This window comes from Rattus norvegicus, chromosome 17, assembly GCF_021556685.1.
Source record: "Rattus norvegicus strain SHRSP/BbbUtx chromosome 17, alternate assembly SHRSP_T2T, whole genome shotgun sequence".
Taxonomy (NCBI): Eukaryota; Metazoa; Chordata; class Mammalia; order Rodentia; family Muridae; genus Rattus; species Rattus norvegicus.
Window position 1 is genome coordinate 1,829,222 of NC_141550.1, and position 17,051 is coordinate 1,846,272.

Here is a 17,051-nt window from a genome sequence, read left to right on the forward strand (position 1 = left end):
ACCCACACTTGTGTCCCAGAACTCCATGCTTTGTGGCTCAACTACACTACTGGTCAACAAGTTGGCTAGAGGGGGAAGGTAACAGCACAGGCAAGGACTCTGGGAGCCAGGGTAAACCCTGTTCCAGCACCAGATGGAAACAGACTTGCCCTTAGGATGCCAGTGTCACCTGGGTGGACAGGCAAAGAAGACCTGCTGTCTACCTCACCGGTCACTGAGCAAGGGGGATGTGTAAGAACACGCTGCTGCCTACTTTACAGGTCGGGGAGACAAGAGGCCAAGGAGTCTCAGGTTTACACAGCCTCTAGGAGAAACGCCTGCAGGCCGAAGCTTGGAGCAGCGAGGCTGCGGACCACTGTGCTGACCTTGACCCTGAGAAGCCTGTGGATCTGTGCAGAATCCAAGGTACCAGGGGGCTGTTCCTCCTTTAGTAGGAACCTGTTTTACACCAGTATATCCAGAAGACGAGGTGGCTCCAGAGATCCTGAGCCTTCCTGTTCTTGGGGACCCACCCTGCTTGCTCCCCAAGACCGCTTGGCAGCCCTCTGGTGCTGTGGCGGCCTTGGCTCATCTGTGGCTTTCAAATCAACATGGAGGGTTAGGAGGAGAAAGAAAGAAAATTACCTCTTTAGAACAGCATTTCGGTCACCACCTGGGCGGATGCTTTGTCCATGTGTCCCTTTACCAGCTCAAAGCACCGGTGGGCAAGCTGCTGCAGCCTGGCATCCTCACTCACCATCAGCTCCCCGTAGAGGTATATGCCCATGGCCTGCAGACCACGGAGGCCAGAGGAGAATGGGAGACGGGTAAGACGCTGCACGTGCTTATGGGGACTTGTCTGTATTGCTTTATACAAGCTGGTCTAAAAACACAGGACTAAGAAACTGGCCCCTGCGGCTGACCAACTGTAGTCTGTACTTTCTACTCTATCTCCGTGGTCCTTATCAACACTCTACAGAAGCTGAACATGGTAGCAAAGGCCTTTAATCCCAGCACCGAGAGGCAGACTAGACAGATCTCTCTGAATTCAAGGCCAGCCTGGTCTACATAGCAAATTCTAAGCCACCCAGAGTCACACAATGACACCTTGTCTCAAAAAACAACCCAGCAACAGAAACACAGAATTCTATTGATTCTGTCAACAGACTCTGGTGTCCAAGTAGCAAGCTGTCCCATGGTGGCTATTGTCAGGAATACTCAGGGCAGAGGCAGAGAGCTCCCAAAATGGTCACTATGGAAAGCCTTGTCTGTCAGATCCTTGCATCCTAAAGTGCAGCTGGCACCAAGTCCATCACCTAACAGGCCACAGAGACCACATGGCCCAGCGATGCAGGCAAGCCAGACGTCACTTTGGCCTAACCCAGCCACCAAACGTCAGACTCTTGGCTCTTCTGCTTTGAAAACAATGCTGCAAAGGATTAGATTCGCACTGTGCCTACATTAGAAACAGCCAATCACATTCTGCAAGTTCAGCCTGCTTTCTTGTCCTATGGAGCTTCCGAAGGGTTACATTCTGCTTCAACTTCAAAGGCAGCATGAGATTAAAAACTCAGTGTTGGCTTCCGAAGTGCTTTCCTGCAAGGGCTGAGGAGTGGAGGATTCCACTGAGCTGCTCTTAGCTCTGTTCCTGTCTGCTTTCTTACTCCATTGTGCAAATGTGACATTTCTGCTGCAAAAAAGTCACATCCTTTTCTTTATGGGAAGAAGCAGCCTTCACTCTGCTGACTGCCCCTGTCCTTAGACTCTGTCAAAAGTCCTTTTGTCCACCACACCCCCACTTTCCATCCCACTCAAAGTGGCTCTAGACCATAAGCCCACAGTTTGCACACAGGCTGGCCAGAGGCACAGGCTGGGGTTGGGAGTGGGACAGAATATGGAGGAGGCCATGTGGGGACATGTCATGAGGTATAAAACTCTGAGGGATGGTCCCAAAATGTGCCACAGCCAGAGAGGTGGCACATGAGGTTATGGACACCACACACACATACGTATGTATGTATGTATGTGTACACACGCGCACACACACACACACACACACACACACACACACACACACACACACACACACAGCCTGAGATTTAGGTAGGAGACTTCTTTCTAGGACATTCTTAAAGGGAGGAGATACACAGGCTAGGCGGAGGCCTGGCATGGCATGACATGGGGTGAATTCCCAGCAAGTGATCCAAGGGTCTCCCAGACGATTCACACATGTGCTGTGTTTGCAATTAGAGCCTCTACAAACTGGATGGACCCATGGTGTTGCTAAGCAATGGCCTTGGACTGATGGTTCTAGGGTAATCCTCACCTAATGCCTCATTCTATCCACAGCCAGGGCAGAGGACGCTGAGTCGGGATCAAGTTCACAACTGTTGGATCCTCAGATGCTAACTAGCCCTTCAAAGTTTTTTGAAACACAGATATTTGTTTTGACGGGGATATGGAGAACTTGAGACTGGTAATGGTGGACAATTTCCACCTCTTGGAAGATCACACTTACCTGATCCTCCTGTAGGAACCTCTTGACCTGATCATATGCCTTTGTGTACTTGTGCTTAATAACCAGTTCACACCATCGATGGCGAACCTGGGGAAACAAGACAGGAAACCTGGTAAGCAATGCTCCTCTGCCAGGAGAATGTGAGGATAAAGAGCCTGAGTGGGGATGGGGGTGGGGGAGTCCCTAGGAAACCATCAAGAATTAGCTCTCCAGGGGGCGCAGCAGGACTATGGGCAGCAGGACCAAAAGTACAGAGCAATGGGGTCAACAGTCCCCGGTTCTCTGTATCTCTCCCTTTTCCTCCTCATCCACAACCTCGCAGTAGAACTTTTTGTTTGTGAGCTCTGGTAATAAGCACTGGCCAGGAAACCCTGGTATGACGTCACCCAGGGGTCTACTGCTCTACCATTTGCTAAGGCCCAGGGAAGGAACCTCACTCTTCTCAACTGCAAAATAGCAAAATACCTGGACCCACTTTTAATAATGGCATGCATGTGAGAGCTCTGTCCAAAGTATTCTGAGGACCTTCAGTGAGAACCTGGCTGAACAATACAGATACCTGTACCCACTTTTACTAATGGTACACATACGAGAGCTCTGTCAGACCTGGCTGAAATACTTTATTTGCTATGACTTCTAAAAGTGCAAGTTACATTTCAGTTTTTTTTGTTTTGTTTTGTTTTGTTTTTTCTTTTTTTGAGAGTAGAGGGCTTAGAAAGCTTCAGGATTGAGACTGGGTTGAACAGTGAGACTAACTGCTCTTTGGGTAAGAGACTTATTCAGAGTTACTAACGCCACAGACCAGGCAGAGAGAGTTCTTCAGAGGAAGGACAGCGTTCACACCATCGACTGCTGGGCAGTCCATAGTACATGTATGTAGTCAGGATGCTCCTGAGTCTGGTGGGCTGAAGGGAGGCAGGGAGTCTGTCAGCTGGGGCCTGTGTATAGGATCAGCTATGAGGGTAGGGGAAACAGGAATCTAGACGAAAAGGACTTCCCAAGTAGCTCCCCTACACCCAAGGCAGGTCTCATGTAGCCTGAGCTGACCTTGAATTTGATGCACAGCCAAGGATGATCTTGAACTTCTGCACTTCCTGCCTCCTCATTCCAGGTGGCGGGATTACAAGGGTTAGGGTCTGGTTGGGCAGAAGTGTATCAAGCCCAGCCTGCTAGGCAATCACTTCTACCCACTGAGCTACATCTCTAGTCCCTCATTTTCCTTTCTGTGCTTTCCTCTTATTTGCACACAGAGAAGAAACAGAGCATACACCAGGACCCATTTGTGATTAGCAAAAGGCCCCGGCGGGTGGGGGCAGGAGGCTCCAGCAGCCCTGCTGGGATATGTGAAGGTTCAGGAGGCCATGTCACAGAGGCTCTTTCACAACATGAAGTCAGCGTTTCCACTTCTCTTACAGTTAGAAACGCTTTATTGTAGTGACTAATGAGAGAGCCGATCTTCTGACCCCTGAAGGCTAGCTAACATGGCATCCAGGAAGGACAGACTGTCTCCCCCACCCCACAGAGAGCAGGACAAAACAGCCTTTCATCAGCGCTGGCTACATGCATTTCAGTATTCCAAAGACCGGATGTTTAAAAGACACCACTGAGATGCTGCACCCCAGTCTCCACTCACGCAAGCACTTTTAAGTTTTCTTTTTAGCTCTCGGGGCAACAAAGAACATCTTAGATTTTTCTTCCAAACTCGAAAGCACCCGAAATCCATACCCTCACAGAACAAGGTTAACACCTGCTACCCCAGTGCAAGCACACACCGATGGATGGCTGGGCTGCCTTCCTCCAGATCACAGACTTTGGTGCCCTTCAGAGGTGACACCTTGACTCAAGTTCCCTCCTAGACTGACACTGCAAGCTGAGCCACAGCACTCGGAAGCAGCCTGGTTCCATTTGCATGCTTTCTTATTTTTAAGTAACTACCTGGTGGATTACTGTGGGATGGCCAACATTAACTTGTCTTTTTACGTTTCTTTAGGTAAAAGTAAAAGTAGGGGCACACTGCATACGCCATGACAGTGCTTGGCACTCAGCAGGCTGTTCTGGTCACAAGACCCCAGTAGACGCGGGATAAAGCCCACTGTGTGGATGTGGATATGGGACCCAACTCAACTAGGACTGATGGAACCTGGAAGCTGCCCTTCTCCAGACTAGAGCCCTGTCTCTTAAGTTCCTTACAGAGGCTGCCTTTGCTTTAGCATAACATGCCCTACTCTGACACTGACTTAAATGCACGAGATGGTCATGAGTCCTGAAAGCCTTCCCAATCCTGGTGTAGCAGCTACCGAGTGTCCCACCACACCAGAGCTGAAGCAGATGCGTGCCTGTAACAGTGAAGATGGAAGGGCAACCTCCAAAGCCACAAAACCCAGGTGTGTGCCACCTCCTGCTCCGCTCAGTTTGATGCTGCAGCGTTCCCAGACCACGAGGCAGGCACCTCTGCAGTCTGAGAGACACTGATGAAGGCCCTTCCATGATTCACACTCCTGTCATCAGTCTGCAGTTCCCCCATCTGAGCGCCTCCCCCGACTGGGCTATAGGTCTGACAAGTGGGGGACAGCTTGCAGGAGGGACTGCTCACCAGGTGTATGTAGCAGGGGTGTGGGAGAGTGGGTGGACAGAGGACATGTCTAAAGGAGCCGAGAGCTGTTTCTGGAAGTGGTGCCAGCCAACAGGGACAGAGAGCCGGAGCCCCAGGGAAGAATCTTGTGAGGGCGGCCACCATCTTAGAAGGTGGACCTTTCCTTCTCAGTCTGGTTAGTTAACAAACCCTTACCTTCTCTTACTGTATCACTGCCCCCCGCCCCCATCCCACCCACTTGTCTGTAGGATGTTTTGAGTAACAGGGAGATTAGCTCTTGACTAGACTGCAAGCTTTTTCTAGTTGGGGATTTAGCTCAGTGGTAGAGCGCTTGCCCTAGGAAGCCCAAGGCCCTGGGTTCGGTCCCCAGCTCCGGAGGAAAAAAAAAAGAAAGAAAGAAAGAAAAAAAAAAGTGGTCCACCAAGACTGCAAGCTTTTTCAAGCAGAGTCATCTTGACTGCAGCTATGGCGATGTTTGCATTTCTGAATGGTTCTAGTTTAGTTTACTGATTATCCTTCCTACGGTTTTTCAACTCTGTTCTTTTAGTTTTAGCATTTGTGTTTATGTGTGTGCTCCAAATGATCTAGCTTTTCTAAGAGAACTTTTCTTGGGTTCTCTTAGACGTAGTTTTGCTACTTAGCCCAGGTTGATCTAGAATTTCCAGGGTAGCTCAAGGCTGCCTCCCAAGTTCTGGGATTATAGGTGTGACCTACCACACTTGGAAAACTACACTTTAAACATTTATGTTTTATCAACTGTTAGTGAAGTTGAAATTTAATGATTTAAACAGCAATTAAAATTCAGGTTATCTCAAGCTTTTGCTAGGAATCCCCAGCAAGTCTAGAGTTAGCAAACGCTTAGTCTGAACAGAACCCAGATGGTCAGGCCAGACCAAGATGGCAGAGGCCAAGGGAAAGGTGGAAGGCTGAGTACGTGGGCAGGAAAAGGTCAATTCAGAGTCATCCCTGTAAAGGAAGGCGAGTGACCCTCCTGCCTCTGTGGTGTCTATGCTCTGGCTGGACACACAACTACCAGTGTTCTCTCTGAGCTGAAAGTACAGAGAACAGACAGTCCTGACTGGGGTGGGGCATGGAGAGGGAGGCACAGACTGCAGCCTGGCTGGCCCCAGCACTGCCCCAGGCTGAGGGACAAGTGCCCCTGTCCATGAGCATAGAGCCTAGCCCACCAGAGACAGGAGAGAGAGGCTAGGTTACTGGAGACTTCCTAGCTGCTCTAAGTTGATTCTTCTGTGATACATGGGTGAGTAACAAAAAGCTGCATGCGGTGCATGCCTCTAATTCCTGTAGTCACCAGGCAGAGGCTAGCACATCTCTTTAACATCTCTTCAAGTCTGAGCCACTTTAGTCTATATAGAATATTCCAGGGTAGCCAGGGCCTCATAGTAAGGCTCCACATCAAACACTCATGTTCGTCCGTTCGCTCCCCCCCACCCCACCAGAAACCACTTTCCAAGATGCTCTGCTTACGTTGTGGGTTTTCACACAGAGGTGCCGCTTACACCACCAGAAAATGGACTCCAGAACTCTGCGAGCCTTCAGGGCCTGGACCAATACAGGACCTGTGCATGTAGCGCTCCAGGTGCTCTCTGCGCTGGGTACAGATGAGATAGATGAAGGGCACATGGAGGAAAGGTCTGCACAAGCTTTGGGCATCTGAGGCCGGACAACTAAACCTGACTGTAATTCATGTAAGAGCACTGGGTCTTACAGTGGGACTGCCGCCAGGATGTGCTGTGGCAGTAGGTCTGAGCGTCCTGGGCCCATAGTCAGACAGGGTCTAGAAGGCATCAGAGCAGACAAGCACAGTCTGTGGCTCACTCAGTCCAAAAGCAGTGGGAGCAGCTAGCTATGTAGGCATGGGGGAAGGGCTAGCCAGAGGGTTCCGCCAGGCACACATACACACATAGCTATGCTAGAACGTGCAAACGTGCACACACAGATAAGTTGTTTTTTTCAATATTTTCCTATGTGCAACACACTGAGTTTTTATTGTTTTTATGCTAGTAGTTAACATATTAAATAACTGTTGTGGCCTGCTATTTTGTGGGAAATTGACGAAACCTACCTCCCTAAAGTGAGGTCCAGAAGAGTGTGGCCTTCCTAGGAAGTGAGGGGCCATGCCTGAGAGATTATATATAGATACTTCAGGTGACTCTGTACAGTTAAGTGTGCCTTCTCCTCTACTACAAAAGTTGACTATTGAATCTGTGAGACTTTGGAGATAGATAACACAAGGGAATGTGTGCCCAGATAACAGGGCAGGGCCTACAAGGTGACTATTCTCAGCCCAGGTGATGGCTGTGAACAAGGTGTAATCCCAGCGAGAGAAGGGAGTGGTGGGGACCACACAGCTTGAGACCAACCAGCCCTAGGCATGAGTATTAGTTGCAGCAGACAGCATGGGGCCTAGATGACCGCTGAAAGGAAGAGACCTTGGGGTTAGTGCTCACACCACCTCTGCGAAGTACATCCAGGAGCTGAATTCTGAGAATTTCCAAGACCATTTGTACAGAGGACTCACTTGGACTCAAACCAACCCCCGTTATGTGGCAATTCTGTCCCATACAAGGTTCTGGTGAACCAGAAGCTCCGTCAGAGCTGAAAGGCTTTTCACTTGAAAACACAGAGGAACCCTGCTCCTCTGATATATGCAGTCTTAAAGCAGTGCCACCTAGAAGGCTGCTTTTTTTTTTTTTTTTTTCTTTTTTTCGGAGCTGGGGACCGATAGAAGGCTGCTTTTATTCCTGAACTGTGCCTCAAATTCAGGGTTATGACCCTCACCACCATCAGGGACCCCCACATTTAGTGATCTCTCCTGGAAACAGCTGATACCCTGTTGTGGTTTGCCCTGGAGTTATCTGTATTTTGATGCTAATTCCACTGCCCCAGGAGGGTGAAGGGTAGGTACAGGATAGAAGGAGGCCTGTCATTGGATGAGAAGGAAGGATGGGCGGGAGAGAGGTTTGAAGGAAGAGGAGCAGACTGGAAGGGAAAGGGAAGAGACTGGAGGGACATGGAGAGAAGCTGTGGCAGGACAATATGGCAGGTGTCCTTAAGATCCACTCTGTGTATTTACAGGTTGTTACAAATGTTTTTAAGGGATGGATGGTACTGGGCTTTGTATGTTTAGGTGGGCAATTATATCTTATCAACTGGATCTAAGGTTATTGTGTTGTGTGTTCTTTCACGTGTAGATTTAAGTGTAATGGAGTGTGGAGTGGCTGGTCTGGGCCCCCAGGGAATTGGAATGTGTGCTTCTGGTAAGATATCCAGCAGGTATCTTGGGACACTGTGGTGATGGACCTAGTGGGGGTAAAAGACAACCATACTTTTTATTTTTTATATTTTTACAACAATACCCAGCCTAGTTCTCCTTCCAACAGAGGGCACTGCAGTGCCAGCATCCCTCAGCTCTGACTGTAGGGCCTGACAGTCTTTCTGTTCAAGTCCAGGTGCAGGCTACCACTGGTCCTCTGGCCATTCGACTTTGCCCCTGAAGAACAGGGCAGGCACGGCTCTTTAGTTTAGTTAGCTGCTCTTTAGGGCAGGCTATGGGCTGTATGACCTAGGTTGTACAGTGCTAGCCAAGTGTTTCTTCCCCAAACCTACCATGTCAAAGGTAGGTGGGAATCCTGGAAACCGCGGGATGGACCCAGCACAACATGTAGGGTAGCCCCAAGTGCTGGTCCCAATTCCCAAGTCCTATTGCTGTCCCTGCAGTTCCAATTCCTGTCTCAGCATTCATTCTGAAAGGATTATTAGAGGGGAGATCCTGCGTCTCACTGGCCTATGGGAACAGTACAGGGGCTGGCCAGGCATGGAGGGTGATGCCAGTGCAGAGAGAATGAGTGCAGCCAGGAGAGCAGGAGGTTCCTGGCTGAAGGCACGTGGGTCTGCCCTGCTTTATGCTTCACCACAGGCCCAACCAAAGTCATGGGGCTAATCAATCAGGGGCTGGAACCGTAGCCTGAGCCAAAAGGAACCTATTCTCTTTACAAACTGATTATCTAAGGCATTCGTTGGACTAGCAGCTGCCTAACATAGACCTGTTATCAGGTTTTTCTATACCAATGTTTTACATGAAGTTACAACAAGGAGTCAGCCATCGACCCCCTCCCCCCCAGTGCTACAGCCACAGCTCAGTGGTTAGTGCCTACTCGCAAGCTCAAAGAGGAACCCAGCCTCCCCAGAGCCTGCTTATTACTGGGTTGGCTCATTCTTTGTGCTTTCCAAACTTTGGTGTACAAATATTAGAAAAACCTGGAATCTCGGTGTCTACTGACAGTTCTAGTAGTTTAAATCCTCACGTCACGTTTGTAACAGTTAGAAAGTCAGTCTCAGATAGAAGCCTTTATTTGCTGAAGAACCAGTGTTGAGGCAGGCCAACAGGGCGACCAAGCTGGCTGCCAAGTCGCTAGGTGGCAATGCTGCAGGGTTCTGCGGCAAGTTGGGAAAGCAAGACAGCCACTGCTCCCACTGGCATTCAAGCACAGCGCCTGCTTGCAGCATGCTTCTGAATGGACAGTGCTTCTACAAATGGAGAATGCTTTCAGTGACTTTGAAATTATAATGCACAGTTGGAAGCTATAAAATGCTTTGAAGAATACCACCCATCCTATTTATGACAGGAAGCCCCTTTCTTTCTCAGTCCTTTTGATTTTGAAATTTACTGCTAAAGGAAAAAAAATCTGTCCAGGGAACATGATCTGGGAAGCCCATTAAACCCCATTTGGAGTTTCATTTTATATCTGTAAACAGAAAGACGAAAGCTTGGGGCTTTTGTAAGTTAATAAGTCTACACTGCAATAAACAACCCTGCTTTTTCAATTTGTGCTTAAATTAGATTTACTTGCTTTAAAGAGGGCTCACTGTGAAAGGCACAGCCACTGCAGGGCTATAGGCTGATGGCACTGCCAGCTAAGAACTGTTCAGGGGTGTCCGCAATGGTAGGTACTGGCCTGCTCTCTCTCCTGAGAGAACAAACGACTGTCAGTCGTGGTGTGTGAGCCACACAGAACTTTGAGCGTCTGTTTTACTCTACTGCTCCTCCTCCTCCCTCACTGCTCCCTGCTCCCAAAGGACTGCAACTTGAACATTATTTTTCTAATAAAGAGAAGTAGACCTTACTTCAGTAGATGCTGTACAGACATGTTAGTAAATTCCTGAGCCCGTGTTAGGAGTGACACCTGGAGACTGGAAAGAGCTCGATGAGTAAAGTTCTTGCCTTGCAAATATGAGGAATGGTGAGCCTCTAATTCCAGCAGCTATGAAGACAGGCCAGCCAACCTAGCCTAACAGGTGAGAGACCCCTGTCTTACAAAACAAAATGGATGGCTCCTGAGGAACAATGACACACAAGGCTGGCCAAACCTCATGCACAAGAATGCACACACAGACACAAAGAGGGACATGTGTCGGCCACTCTGTCTGTGGTGCCACACCGAGTACTGTTTCAGCTGCTGCAGCTACCACACCAGCGTGCAAACAGTTTAGAGGAGGGCCTAGGGTGGTGACAGATGTCCAACACAAACAAAGCAAGCAGGACACAGCTGCCTCACCTCACCTGTGCTTGAAACGTTCCCGTGATCTAGGCAGAGCCTCGTCTTCCCTCCCCTGTCTCCCTGCCCCTGTACACATAGAGTTTCATTTGATGATTTAATACCATTGAAGGAAGGCTTAGTGCCAGTCAAGAGAACTGGAGCAGACATGAGCCCTGCAATGGATCCAGACAGTTATGGCTTTCTCTTCCAGGACTACACTCAGCAGTGACACCTTTCAAACTGGTTCTGAGATCAGGAGGTGACAGCACCACTCACCCTCTTCCGGTGACATGTGGTACCTGGTATCTCCAGAAAAAGAGGACTTTTGCTGCTGGTAGAAACAGTGACCAGGCCGGGACAGCTCTCCCTCCCATGGAAGCAATGTAGTCACAGAGTAGATGACAGCAGTAAGACACGGAAAGGAAAGCCTCTGCTCTGAGCAGGCTACCACGATGCTTCAAGCCCCTACACACTTCCTCGGCCCACAAGTCCCTAAAAAGCTCTCTGAAGAAAACAGGCCAGAATATGTTCTCCATTCCTCAGGTTTTTGTTCATGTCTATCCACTTTAACAGACACTTGGCCAACCAGTGCACCAGTGCGCTGTAATAATTTACAGTTAAGGAAAGTCTCCAGCCTCAGGAGCAGAGAACGTTTAAAAAAAAGGAAGGAAGGAAGGAAAGAAGGAAGGAAGGAAGAAAGAAAGAAAGGCAAATCTCTACTTTTGTTATTTTAGGTCAGCTATAAAAAAAAAAAGCCTCTTATCACAGAAAAATAGGAGACTCTTGTCTGTTGCTGGCTTTCCACAGAAAACTTTTGTGAACACTGAACCAAGTAACAAAGAAGAAAACCACTAAAAAAATCTAAGCAATACTTTCCTGACTGAAAAGTGCGTAAAGACACTGTTACAAACTAAGCACAAGGAAGGGGGTGTGGATACAGCTAAAGAGAGGCGGACACAGGGCCTCTTCTCCACGTTAGAGGAGGCAGGGCTGCAAACAGGCCTGCCTAACTATTGAGCTCACAAGCACCTTTCTGACTTTTCACACAGAAGACACTGAGTCGGACTCTGAAGCCTGCGGCCCTTATGTGCCACCTGGGTTCAATCACAACACTCCGGGTCCTCTGTACCACAAAGATGTGTCTACTGCTTTGAACACTGTAGCTGTGAGTTGCCAGGTGGAACACACAGTGATCAAGATGTCCTCAGGGAGTTTCTCTGTGAGATGTATACCAGGCTGGCCTTGAACTCACTGTGTACACCAGGCTGACGTTGAACTCCAAAATTTGTGTGCCTCTGCATCTCTGTATTGGGATTAAAGATCAATGCTACCACACCCAACCTTAATTTCTACCCCGAATACCAGTTCCCTTACTGTCTTTCAACACTCTACATTACTTTCTTGTTTTATATTCGATCTGAATACCCATCTTAAGAGTGTCCTCTCACAATGATGTATTCAACAGTAGTGGTTGGTGACTGACCAGGTTGGAGTCTTGGTGATGAGGCCCTGTATCACTGTTACCCAGGGCAGCCATGGGTCTCCAGCAACCGTGAAGAGGCAGCTGGTGCTGTGGCATTGTTTCTACTCATAGGCCTTGACCTCCTGGGGCAGGGCCATGGGTGCTAAGGCCTTGGTGCAAAGCTTGTGTTAACAACTGCTTCAAACCTAGGGCTGCACTGGAGACCCACACCTGGCCTCAGTAGGGTCAGTTTCTACCTCATCTTGCTACTTAGACTCTGCTGGAGGCAAGGAGGCCTGGAGCTACTTGAGGCTAGCCAGGCTCTCTGACACAGCCAGCAATGTAGAGAAGGGTCTGTGAGAGACAGCCTGTATCTCCACAGGCAGCCCACACAGAGGTGCTGCTGCAGATGCTTACAGAGGCTTTCTCTGGGTGCCACAGCATGGGCTCACTGTTCCGTACCAGCCTGCTGCCACCCTTGCTGGTCTGTCTTCCTCTTCTACCAGAAGAACTTGCCTCTCCCAAAGTTCCATTCTCTAAAGCTTTTGGTGGGGCGGAGTGGGCTCCAGGTGGCTCCTAAATGTTGTTAGCTATCGAACCCTACCCTAGGCTGTTAGCAAGTGTTAGACAGTCATCACGTGATTTTAAAAGCTGCCTTTTCTGAACCCACTGCTACATTAAAGCAGAGCTTCTTAAGAGGGACTTTGCCACTCAGGAAATATCTGGCAATATCTGGGGGGCATTTGGAGTCCTATAACAGGAGAAAGGGAGCCTCATAAACAGAGGAGCCATGGATGCTGAACACCCATGACACGGAGCCATGAAGTATCAGAAAATGGGAGCCAAGAAACCTTGATTCGGAGTATCCATCTCCCCATCTCCACCTCCACCCCATCCCTGTCCCTACTCCAGGGGCAAAGAACATGACAACCAACCATTAACCCAAGACCAGGAATTCTCCAAGCAGAAGACAACACACACCCTTAGAAGGCTAAGTTTTCCCCTTTTCTGCTTTAGTTTATGGGGAAAAAAAATACAGAGCTGAAGAGACAGCATAGACTCTCTCAGCTAAGAAAGAGCCTTCCCATGACCAGAAACCACATTAACCAACGGTCATGCTAGGCTGGGTCATGGCTCAGTGGTCAAGCATGTGCACAAAGCCCGACAGCCCAGAAACAACCTGATAAACCCGACCATGGGCTGTTCACATTTTGTTTATAGTCTTTTGTTTATAGAGTTTCCTCATCTTACCTTGTTAATTCTGTGAAGAAAGTATTTATGGATTCATTTTAATCCCCAGGAAATTGAGGCTTAGGAACCTTTTCCCAAAACAACAAAAGGTAGGGGTCTGGAGAGCTGGTAAGAAAGAGTGTAGATCTCCAACTGAGGGCTCCATCTGCTAGTGCGTCCTGACAGTGGCACGCTCAGACACAGCACACAGTTTCCAAGGAAGACAAAATCAGATATAAAACCCCAGAGCAAAGATCATCTCATCAAGTCTCCCGCCCCTGTGCACTGGAAGTACAGTTGAGATGATGTTGTGCTGAGGAGGAGCATGAGCATGAGGCCAGGGGGAAGGCAAAGGTCATGCATCAGCACCTGAACATGGCTATGTGACCTGAACGTGGCTCACTGCAAAGTCCATGTCTTGACCAGCACCATGCCCTGATCTGGGTAGTGCTTCAGGCATGGGTATGCACTACCATCTGCTTTCTTGCTTTTATTTTGAGACAGGGTCTGTGTAAACCAGGCTGGCTAGGAATGTGCTGTGCAGACCAGGCTGCCCTCAAACCCACTGAGACACACCTGTGTCTCCCTCCAGAGAGCTGGGATGAAAGCAGGGCACTGTACCTAGCTCTATTTCATCCCGATGGCTCTCCCCCTTTTCTCTGTGGTAGCTTGAGACTGGCTGGGAACTTGTCCTGATGCTCCTGCCCTTGTGTGCTGATGAGGACAGTCTTCCTTTCATGTTACAGAGCTTCCCACTTTGTGAGGAGATAAACTGGTACTGTCAGTGGCCGACGCTGACCTTCTCACCTTTCTGGCTGATGTTTCAACCTAGACATCAGTGCAGGGCACACTTGACTGTGGGCCACTCTGATCACTGGTCACACAAGGCAATGAGACACTGCTTCTTAGTCTTCCAAAATTAAATTAGAAAGATATGTGTGTACACACACACACACACACACACACACACACACACACACACACATGAATTTTTTAAATTCAGAAAACACAAACAGAAAAATGTTGAAGATGCTTTAGACCAAGGTATGTCCCAGTCTAAAACGTTCAAGGTGGGCTTCACACACAAGTTGACTGAAGTGAGCTGAGGGATGAGTCAAAAGGAGGGATGTGCATCGTGTTTTGTCATGAGGGGCATGGCCAGCTGAAGCCACAATTTGCAGCAGGTCCCCTTCTCAACCACACATGCCTTCAGGCTAATCGTAGGAATGGGAGGACAGCCTTTTAGCAGGTCATAGAAACACTGTCTTTATAATCCTTATTCAACAGCAGACCCAGAACCTAACAGTGACCTGCACAGAACACTGGAAGCCTAACTTGCCTCACCCTTTCTCAGGGGAGGTTGGGCGCAAAACCCTGCTACAGGTCTCTCTGGCCATCTTTCAAGTGACTCTTACTTGTTCCATGTCTGAGAACCGTGGCAACTCGATGGAACTCCCTTATTTGCTCAGTCACAGAGAAATAGTGGAAACCAAGTCAGAAACCTCAGGTTTGTTTCCACCAAGGGACAACCCTTTCTCCTGTGGAGTCTGTCACTCAAATGAAAGTAGCTGATGGTTTAACTTCATTCCTGCCGCCTAGTCACCAGAAGGCACATTTAAAATTTGAAGTTTCTAGAAGACAACATGGTTGCTGAAATCTTGTTGCTTTTCAGACTCAAAGTGACATTTCGCAGGAGCTTCAGTACAAGAAAAACCACGAGCTTAAGAAAGTGCAGACACACTAGCGATGGAACCACTAGCACAAAGCCACTGCTTAGTTTGACGTGCAGGATCCTCAGTCCGCAGCCCCTGCAGGGGCCACAGCTGCAAAATGCTGTGAGAAGCGACCAGGAGCAGGGTTGGTGAGAGACTCGGGGCTGGTGAGAGTCAGGGGAGAGCTAGTTATACTGAGACCCAGGCTAAGTTTATCATAGCTTTCCTGGCTTACAGCAACACTCACCTAAGCTGTGTGGGCTTGCCTCAACAGCAAAGTTGAAGAGTTGTTGCAGAAACCACATGGCCTGAACTATGAACTCTGCAGTCCTCTACAGACATTTGCTGGCCACTCTTCTGACATGTGCTAAGTCTACACATCTTTCTGGTCTTGTGTAGCCACCTCCTCTTGTCTTCAATGTTGCTTCCTCTGAGGGGCCTTTCTTGAATACCTGGTTTAGAGATGTTTGCTCTGAGACTACACTGTTCACTCAATGAGCTGTCTGACAAATGCAAGTCTCCAAGGCTGATCCTGACCTGTCGGCACCATTTCCTTTTCAGTGTGTAGATGATAAAGGGTAAATGCTACAGTCAGATCATGAGTGTGTAAGGGAAGCCAGGATACATTTAGTCTACCTGGACTCCAAGGATCACAGCAGAACTTGTCCTGCTTTTGGGCAGTAAGATATAGTTTTTTTATATTTACAAAAAAGGGAGACACCTACTTCCTTCTCGAAGGTTTAAAGAATGATACATAGTAACTGTATCAGACTGTAAGGTAAGACAGGATATGTGACATGCCAACCGGGAGGAAGGAAGGAGAAGGGATTGGAGCCTCGTGGCTTCCTGGCATCAAGGGACAGGTGGTCAGCACCTGCTCTGACCTTCCCACCCAGTCGCTGCAGGCTGGCAGGAGCCTTGACTCCAGTGGGATCCAAACCCTGTCAAAACACAACCCTTTGCCTATAAATAGCAAGGTCTTTCCAACACTAATTAAAAATAAGTCTGACATTTGGAGTCTCTGATAAACAAAAGGGCTAAGAGCAGAAGCAAACACATTTGATCTATACATGCACCGGTGGTAAAGGGTGCCAGTGTCTCCCTATGGACTTTTCCCTACTGTTCCTAAATCTATGGACTTGGAAAATGTGTAACAAAGTCTATCTTTCCAGTGTGCTACTAAGGAATTGTTTGTCAGTGTAAGCCACTTTTCTAACTCTAAGAGCCATTACAATGTTTCACATAAGCCAACTGGTCTAAAATAGAAGTTCAAAAATAGACTAATAAGTATCGAGAGCCTGAACACAGCCTTGGTCCCCGCGTGCACCAGACTCAGGAGGGCTAAGTTTCCAGTGTCCTAATGGCCCAGGTGCTAGAGGCTGCTGGACTGCAGTGCATAGAAAGCTCAGAGTTGAGGTTTCTTATGTTCTCTACATTTAAAAGCTTTGTGTCAAAGATCATTTCTCTTTGAACTTTTTCTTATGATGATTAAATACATTAAATATTTATGATTTTATATTTTTTCAAACCTGGAATCCATCTAGGATCTGTACTTAATAAACTTAATATATTAATAAACTAAATAATAAATCTTAATAAACTAAAATATATTAAGGCTCACATCATACTGCATTACCACAGTCATCCAATTTTACTTTTTAAACCATGGCTGCTAGATTAGTTTTTCATTTCCTTTACACATGGCTTCTTTCTTGTCCTAGCTGAATGCAGCCAAGCCGAGCCGAGCCGCTCCCACACATCTGAGCTGAGTTTCCTTAATGAACAAGGGAAAGGCAGCATCCCTAGAGCACAAAATGACCCGCCCAAGCCTTAATTCAAAAAACTCCACCCTGTAGCTCAGGCTTATGGGAGACTTGTGTCTGTCTTCATAATTTATGTAGTCGGGTGGAAAACCCAGGTCTCCAAACAGTTCATGTACAAAGTGACCACAGGAGACCCCTGGAGAAGAGCAGGCACTTGTCTGAAGTGTCAGAAG

At 48.2% G+C, this 17,051-nt stretch overlaps 1 protein-coding gene and 1 long non-coding RNA gene across 14 annotated transcripts in view; one reads left to right on the top strand and one right to left on the bottom strand.

Annotated features, from left to right (window-relative positions):
* The window catches only part of Aopep (aminopeptidase O), a 315,985-nt gene that overhangs the window by 3,495 nt on the left and 295,439 nt on the right, over window positions 1-17,051 (bottom strand). For all 13 annotated transcript variants that reach the window (XR_015640651.1, XR_015640652.1, NM_001012346.2 and 10 more), the window contains 2 exons: window positions 2,498-2,584; window positions 625-769 (listed from right to left, as the gene is read on the bottom strand). Coding sequence is in view for 11 of the 13 variants with exons in the window: in NM_001012346.2 (NP_001012346.2) it covers window positions 629-769; window positions 2,498-2,584 (228 nt within the window). In the remaining 2 variants the exon portion in view is untranslated. The remainder of the gene's footprint in view (window positions 1-624; window positions 770-2,497; window positions 2,585-17,051) is intronic.
* On the top strand, window positions 35-5,459 carry LOC147999925 (uncharacterized). The gene is made up of 3 exons (XR_015641379.1): window positions 35-405; window positions 2,329-2,609; window positions 4,488-5,459. It is a non-coding gene; the product is annotated as an uncharacterized LOC147999925 (long non-coding RNA).